This window comes from Macadamia integrifolia, unplaced genomic scaffold (assembly GCF_013358625.1).
Source record: "Macadamia integrifolia cultivar HAES 741 unplaced genomic scaffold, SCU_Mint_v3 scaffold1102, whole genome shotgun sequence".
Taxonomy (NCBI): Eukaryota; Viridiplantae; Streptophyta; class Magnoliopsida; order Proteales; family Proteaceae; genus Macadamia; species Macadamia integrifolia.
This window is the reverse complement of record NW_024868087.1, coordinates 7,889-16,523: the sequence shown is the minus strand read 5'-3', so window position 1 is coordinate 16,523 and position 8,635 is coordinate 7,889. Positions and strand designations below refer to the sequence as shown.

At 37.2% G+C, this 8,635-nt stretch overlaps 1 protein-coding gene and 1 pseudogene across 1 annotated transcript; both read left to right on the top strand.

Annotated features, from left to right (window-relative positions):
- The first annotated feature begins 2,129 nt into the window (after positions 1-2,129).
- On the top strand, positions 2,130-4,273 carry LOC122062767 (annotated as a pseudogene).
- A 1,863-nt stretch (positions 4,274-6,136) lies between these two features.
- On the top strand, positions 6,137-7,763 carry LOC122062766 (ammonium transporter 1 member 3-like). The gene has a single exon (XM_042626413.1). The coding sequence runs from the start codon at positions 6,260-6,262 to the stop codon at positions 7,646-7,648; it is 1,389 nt and encodes a 462-aa protein (XP_042482347.1). The 5' UTR covers positions 6,137-6,259; the 3' UTR covers positions 7,649-7,763.
- The last annotated feature ends 872 nt before the right edge of the window (positions 7,764-8,635 follow it).

The window sequence follows — 8,635 nt, the reverse complement described above, 5'->3', positions numbered from 1 at the left end:
AAATCAACCACTTCCACTCTGACAAAATTCATTTAAGAAATTGTTATGTTTTTCCTATTGAAAAACCAAGATACTCTCATGATACTATCATTGAGGTTAAAAGGAAAATATAGATAAGGGGCTTGGTGGATTTGAACCACCATCCTCTTCAGGTATAGAACCATTTCCCACACCACACGTACTCTACCAATTGAGTTAAAGACTCATATTTAAATTATAAAATATGTGATTGAAGAAAGAAAAAGCCAAGTATCAGACTGACAAGGAAATAATATACAAATAACATTTCATCATTTAAACTTATAAAGTTGAGATAAATTTAAGCCAAACCATTAAATGAACTAGTTGTTCAGGAAGAAGTAAGTGCAAAGAAAATCATTATTAGCAACATAATTTATAATCTAATTTATCATCTCACGCATCTAAATTGGATACCGTATAATGCCTTGTCCATGTGAGACAACTTAGGCACACCATACCTAAGGCCATAGCTTGAGACTATCCTATACATAGTCAGGTCAGTTATTCCATTCAAATTGCTAAGCATCATGATCATAGCAATCCTTAGATAGTCATTTGAAAATACACCATTAAACTTCAAATTATATCTTTAATAGAAAAAAGAAAAATTAAGGTCAACATGACTCAAACATAGGCATGCACAAATTCGAACACAAAGAAATAAGAGAGAAGGTAGTGCTAAAAAAGAACCCAATAAATTATCGACTACTATTTTCTTCAAAAAAATTAAAACTATACAACAAAAGAGAAGTAAGTGATTTAAAAACCAGATTTCATTTCTTGAGGACAAGTATGCACCAGCTGGTCGAGCTCACAAAGCACTTCATTGCATGAAATTACATATTATAATAATTATATGAACATTATATCATGGTCAAGAACTTTTGGACAGATGGTCAAATAGACTAAGATTGTGTTAATGGAGTTAGCTTTTAAATATTGCTTCTAAATTTGCTTACTTTTATAAGCATACAGAGATACATAGATCAGTTAGTGCCGTCAAAGGTACAGTGCAAAGCAAACTATTGCATATAGCACCTTGCTTGTGTCCATGGAAGTTGCTCCACATAAGAACATGAAATACTGGATCACATATATCTTCCTTTTTCATATCTAATGAATTGGAATTCAAAGTTCAAAAGACTAAGACATGAATTTGAGTAGAATAAGAAGAATTGAAACAACAAAAGAACAAAAAATATGAATAATCATTCAAATAAGAAGTCTAGAAAATTGTACTTGAGAAGTAAAAAATAATTTCATTTTCCTGTAGTTATTTACCATAGATAAAGTGATCAACCAAGCATTACTAATAAGGCATAATTAAATTGCTAGTGATAATCATTCCAGCAATTTGTTTTTAAAAATTCTTGTAATATCATTTTTACTAGTGAGTAGTAAGGTTTTATTCAAAGGAAACAGAAAAAAAATAAATTTAATTAAAAAAAAAAAAACATTGAAAGAGAACATTTAAAAGTTGAAGGGGGATGACTGTCTCCTATCATTTTATCTCAAACACAATGACGAAGATGGTTTCACCCTCACAATGTTAATTATACACTTAAGGGGGAAAGCTCCTAGAATATTTGAACAAAATTACTTTCTAATTGCTTTAGGAATAAGAAGCACATCTCGAAGACAGAGCCTTACCTGATTGACTAATACACTATCAAATTGCACCAAGCAATTCCAATGAAATTTGAACATGCTTAGAAGAATAGTAGCATAAAGTTGCATATTACAGATATATGAATACAAAATTTGAACCAGAAACCTTCTGATTGATCAAGAACGAATAGCAGTGTCAAAACAAGAATTGGGGACTTCCCCCTTGGTGGGCGAGAAGACATTGTCTTAGTATCCTGTACATAAAAGTAAATCTAACAATTTGTCTTATATCATGTACATAAAAATAAATCTAACAATTCTGTTAATTAACAATAAGAATCCAAAGCTTGCCAAAAACAAGCAGAACCAAGGGTTACATAAGAATTAAACCCAGATTCCATGACCACAATTGGACCGTCAGTCATAAGAAGAACCTATCCACAACAATTCCAAGCCAAATCACATACCCAAGTTCTAACATACAATTCAACCCAACAAAAATGTTCTTGGGTAGCACCTTAGTCAATCTCCTAAGATTAATTGAGCAACAGTCGTATTTCCTCTCCTCTGCATTTTTATTCTCTACCTCTACCCTGCTTTTTAATTGGTTTCTTTTGTTTCAGGATCCCCCAAAACTCTCATGTGTAAATAGGTCTACAACTTCATCTGGATTTTTTATTCTGGGACGTTTCTATTTTCCCATACCCATTCCTGTTGTTTTTAATGTTGGATTTTTGTTTGTATTTATTTTCTAATCAGATAACAAAAGAAACAGAAGGAGAGGTGAAACCTATAGCTGACATGCACCAAAGAAAAGCTGAGATGGCCTGCCATTCTGCTTGTTTTATTGCCTTACCAGGTGGGTATGGAACCGTTGAAGAGTTGCTAGAGGTGATAACCTGGCTCAGCTTGGCATCTATATGTAAAGCCATGACCATTATTAGATATACCTAATTAACTATGTATACGAGAATTGGATCATGAAGACTTACATTTGGTAGGTAAATCCCAAACATAGGAACACTATCACTTTTCTGCAGGTGGGTTTGCTGAATGTGGACGACTATAACAATTACCTACTCATATTCATCGACAAAGCAGTGGATGATGGTTTCATAGAGGCTAAAGCCTTGTCATGGCAATAATCATCTATGCTCCAACCGTGAAAGAACTCGTTCAAAAACTTGAGGTGGATCTTCAGTTCTTGCTTGGAAAATTTGCTGCAAAAAGAGAAATGGGATTTTAATTGTTTTTGTCGTTTGATTAGGAATACATGCTTGTGCGCAATGGAGTCGTCACAAAAGTGAGGTGGGAAGATGAGCAGTTAGAGTTTAATGTGTCCAATTCAAGTTTACCAAAAAGTGACAAATCCTTTTTTCACTTGCTTATTTGTAATCACTTAATACTTAGGGAACCAAATCATACAGTAATACTATTAAGATTTCAAAATAAAAATGAAGCAAACAAAAGCAAATCCAAACACTACAAAAGAGGGAAATAAGACAATGGAAGAAAAAGAGAGAAGAGAGATCGATTACCTTGAAATGGTTTCTCTATCTCTCATTCGGTCACATTCTCTAATTCAAGAAAGGAAGAGTGATGAAGTTTAAAAACCTCAAAATTTTGGAAAAACCAAAGAACTCAACGTTAGAAACCAAATACTTTGAGTGTGCACTGTTTCATGAATATTCTTCTGTGAGAGTGAGAGAGGAAAGAGGAGAATCGATAGAGAGAGAGAGAGATAGAGGAAAGAGGAGAGTCAATCACGAGAGAGACTGATTATAGAAAGGAGATCTCATATCTTAAATTTGGAAAAGAAATAAAAGATTTATTATTGAGAGAGAGAGAGAGAGAGAGAAAATCTCACAACTAAATTTTGGAAAGAAATAAAAGACTTTCTATTGAAAAAGAAAACAAACGAAATTAGTTTCATTAAAAAAAAGGTTAAACAAAATTAGGAAAGCAATTGAGGAGAGAGAACCTAGAAAATATAGATTTTCTTTCTTTGGTGTGGTATAAAAAAATAGCAAAATAAGAAAGATTAAAATTAAGAAATTTAAATAAACAAGAAGAACAAGAAAAGTCAAGTAGTCAAAGAAAAGATTAACCGCGAAACAAATGTACATGCTTTTATATAATAATATGATAGTATGATATATATAAAGTTTGAGGTCTAGCACATGGGTAGATTTGATAAATGAGTGGCTTAATCAAACCATTTTTTAAGACATGGCTTAAAATAATAAAACACACGAGAATATATAATTTGGGGTCAATCCGAGAATGTTTGGTTAGTCAAGTAAAGGTAGGGCTATTTTGGTTACCTAGTAAAACCTTGCTTATTTAGTAAACGGTGTTGCCTTTGGGTCAAACTTTAAACTTATGCTAAATATATTAAAACACATCTATCCTAGGATTTTTGATCAATTCTGAAAAGGTTTGGGTGTGTAAAATAGGCACCAAGGGCATTATGGTGATTTTGTTGTTGAAAACCCTAATTCTTCCGAAACTATTGGTGATTGAGATTCCGATGAGATTTCAGGGGATTCCTTTCACCACTGTTGCTGAGCTTCTCAGGGTGGCAAAATTCAGTGTCTGCAACTTCACTCGATTTTGCGATTACCCTTGCACCATAAGGTCCTGAACAACAAGCCTCTTCCATGGTTTTGCCACGACTTGCTGTTGACCTCTGCAATTGACCTAGGATTCTTCTTCGTGCTTACATACCCTTAGTTTTATCCAAACTTTGGCTCAATTTCAGTTGCCGACTTAGCTATCACGCCTAGTGATAAACACATGATTTTTAGTTTTTTTAGAGCTGAACAAAAATATATTGAATCATTATAATTTCGAGGCCAAGTCTATGGTCACGTACTACTAATAGGAGAGTTAATGTTACCGCCATTTAGCCAGTCTCGATATGGATTAAAACCGTTGGTCACAACATAGGTCATCGTCGTAATGAAGGAATCAATAGAACTTAGGATGAAAAAAATAAACCAAATGAAAGCATTTTCTATGTCTATAAATCCAAGTAACCCAAGGGGGTAGCACAGTTGGTAAGCAACGAACTTGGTACGAGCCGTAAACTCGGATGTCCTAAATTCAATTCCCATTAGGCACACCTTGGGCCACTCACACGGGGATATTTAATGCTCTATATTGCTTTTAGTGAAAATTGAATGGTTCTCATTCAACCCCGATATAATCCTATCCATGCGGTTGTGGGGTCAGTATGGACCCGCAAAACTAATCATGCCGACATACACAATAGAGAATATACTTACACCAAAAAAATATTTCCTAAAAGCAAAATTCCCTCAAACATTGATATGAAAGAAGCTACAATCTTTTCAAAGCCGACGGGAAAAGAACTAATCCCAACTAATTATAATACATGGGCTGTCTGAAATAATTATAGTAAATGAATATATGGGCAGTCCAAAATAATTATAGTAATTAAATTTAGATAAAGCTTCAACCATCCTATTTCATGGCGAAAAGGGAAATAAGAGTTGTCTTAAGCTTCTTGATAAGCAATTCTCCATGTCAATATCAAATACTATAAAGAATTTGGTCAAGCGAATTGAATCCAACTGGTGTCATAACTCATAAATGAAGTTAAAGCTCAGTTTAAAAGTGCTAGAAATAGATATTATGTATAATGTATATAAATAATAAATTATAAATATATACACATACTATCCGCACCTTATTTTCTTAATTAATCCACACCAATCACATTCCTTATTTTTAAATCCACCAACACTATTGTCTACTCACCGCTGTCATTGACTCATTCCTTTCTTTCTTTATTTTTTATTTTTAGGAAAAAAGAAGCCAAGCCATCTTAAACCCCTTGAAGAGCCAACTCAATCTAGAAATGACAAAATTTTGGGGTTAATAGGATCATAGGGTCAATCAGGGTTAAGCCGGCACAACACAATCAAATTAGGGTTAGGTTGGACTGAACTTGGATTGAGATATTCCAACTGAGTTTTGGGCCAAGTTAAAAGAACTTAGGGTTGAACTAGGGTTTTAAAATATTTGGCACACTAATACCCTTTTCCGAATGGGTGAACTGTTGATTTTTTTTTTTTGCTATCGACAGATGTCTAGGCTTTCAGCCTGACTAGACCCGCGGGCCTATACTGACCCCACAACCGCATGGACCAGGTCATACGGGGGTTGAATGAGAACCATTCAATTTTCACTGAAAACAGTGAAGAGCACTAAATACCCCCGTGTGAGTGGCCCAAGGTGTACCTAGTGGGAGTTTAACTTAGGACATCTGAGTTTACGACTCGTACGAAGCTCGTTGCTCACCAAACCATTGAGTAAGAATGTTTTGTTGACCGATCGAGCCGGGTTTGCAAAACATGTTGAAAGCTAGACCAGGTTTTGATTCTCTTACACTTCCATCAAGTTATCCACAACTAACCAGTGGCCACGGGCATGCCAACTACCATTCAACGTACATTCCAAGCCTATTACTATCTGGTTATCGAGCTAAGTTTTTTCCTTCCTTGAGCACCACTAACGGAGTCTCTGCCGGAGGCTCCCCTTTCCTCCTCCTCCTCCTCCTCCTCCTCCTCCTCCTCCTCTCTCTCTCTCTCTCTCTCAGACAACCATGGCGGTGTCATGGGAAGAAAGCGTCACATACTCAATCAACACCGTTTATCTCCTCTTCTCAGCTTACCTAGTCTTCATCATGCAGCTTGGCTTCGCCATGCTCTGTGCTGGTTCAGTCCGAGCTAAGAACACCATGAACATAATGCTCACCAACGTCGTCGACGCCGTCGTCGGTAGCATCTCCTATTACCTCTTCGGTTTCGCTTTCGCCTTCGGCACCGGCTCTGATTCAAACCCCTTTATAGGCTCTCACTTCTTCGCCCTCAAAGACATCCCCAACGACACCTACGACTACAGCTTCTTCCTCTACCAATGGGCTTTCGCCATTGCCGTTGCCGGAATCACGAGCGGCTCCATCGCTGAGCGGACTCAGTTCACTTCTTATCTTATTTTCTCCTTCTTCCTTACTGGGTTTGTTTACCCGATTGTGGCTCACTGGGTCTGGTCATCTACCGGTTGGTTAAGCCCGAGTTCGAGCCGGTTAGTGTTCGGCTCCGGCGCAATCGACTTCGCCGGAAGTGGTGTGGTTCACTTGGTTGGTGGAATTGCAGGGTTGTGGGGAGCATTGATTGAAGGGCCCCGAGTTGGACGATTTGATGCGTTTGGTAAGCCCGTGTCAATGCGTGGCCACAATGCCACTCTTGTGGTACTTGGGACATTCTTGTTGTGGTTTGGTTGGTTCGGTTTCAACCCCGGTTCGTTCGATAAAATACTTGTTTCCTACCCAAGCACAACCAATCAGGGAAATTGGACCGGTGTCGGGAGGACTGCGGTAACAACTACACTAGCCGGTTCGATGGCCGGGATTGTCACTTTATTTGCCCGGCGATTACTAATCGGTCATTGGGATGCATTGGATGTATGTAATGGTGTGTTAGGTGGGTTTGTTGCAATTACATCGGGTTGTTCTGTGGTTGAACCGTGGGCCGCAATTGTTTGCGGTTTTTTTGCTGCTCTGGTTTTGATTGGGCTCAACATATTGGCCCTTAAACTGAAGTTTGATGATCCATTAGAGGCAACCCAATTGCATGGAGGGTGTGGGGCTTGGGGACTTATATTTACAGGTCTGTTTGCCAAACAGGAATTTGTAATTCAAGCTTATGACTCTGGGGAGAGTGGTGTGGTTCGACCATATGGTCTGTTAATGGGTGGTGGTTGGGGTTTGCTTGGTTCACAATTGATTGAAGTTTTGGTGATTGTTGGTTGGGTTAGTGCCACAATGGGTCCCCTCTTTTATTGTCTCCATAAGCTCAGGCTTCTGAGGACACCTGTTGATGATGAAATTGCAGGGCTTGACATCTCTAGCCATGGAGGATATGCATATATGGCCAATCCAGAAGAGAACAACCCTCGTTTTTATGCTGATTACATGAGGATGCATGATTAATCAAGGGTTCTGGAGCCTTGATTATTTATACCCAATAGCTCATTTATTACTTCATTTTCTGTTCAAATTCAATTCATCAAATTGAAATTAATTAGAAGCTTTGGTCTTGGTGTGAGGTGTGAAATGTGATTTTGTACTTGCTGTATGGTTTTTTTTATTAGAAATTCTTGAAATCAAGAAACTTATTTGATGAACCTTGTAATTTGTATCTAATGTGGTGTGAACCCAAGGGGGTAGCGTAGTTGGTGAGCAACAAACTTGGTATGAGCCGTAAATTTAGACATCCTGAATTCGACTCCCACTAGGCACACCTTGAGCCACTCACACGGGGTGTTTAGTGCTTTTCACTGTTTTCAGTGAAAGTTAAATGGTTCTTATTTAGCCCCGGTATGACCCGATCCATGCTGTTTTGAGGTCAGTATGGACCTCGGGACTAATCAGGCCAAAGGTCTGGATACCCATTGTTCGCCCCCCCACAAAAAAAAAAAAATTATCGTGTGATATTACCAAACGGTTTTTGGATTCTCTAGCTATCTCCGGTGTGTATTTATAGAAAGCTAGGTACCAACAAGAAGAAATAGAGACCTAAAGTTAGATGAACCACAAGACGGAGCAAATGTGGATATTCTTTACTTGGTCAAATACATAGTAAAGAAGGTTAGGTACAAACAATCTGAGGAATTATTCAAAGAAGCTACTATTTTAATGATCTATATGCACATGCAAAACTCTTAAACTTGATTAATAAAACCTGATTACAATAGAAAAATTGAACAATAAAAATCAAAACAAACCCCTACAAAGAACATGGATAAACATGAAAACCCATAGATATCATGGCAGTACTTATGCTTTATTATATATAAATTTCTCTCTTTTCTTATATTAAGGGCCCGTTTCGTTTCAAGAAACGCATTTTTATAATTTCTGTGTCCAGAAATGGCAGAAATGGAACAAAAAACGTTTGATAAAACTGTTTCGTTTCAC

Bases quoted from the DNA above. Each gene is read 5' to 3' on its own strand.
- LOC122062766 (XM_042626413.1), top strand. From the start codon at position 6,260: ATGGCGGTGTCATGGGAAGAAAGCGTCACATACTCAATCAACACCGTT.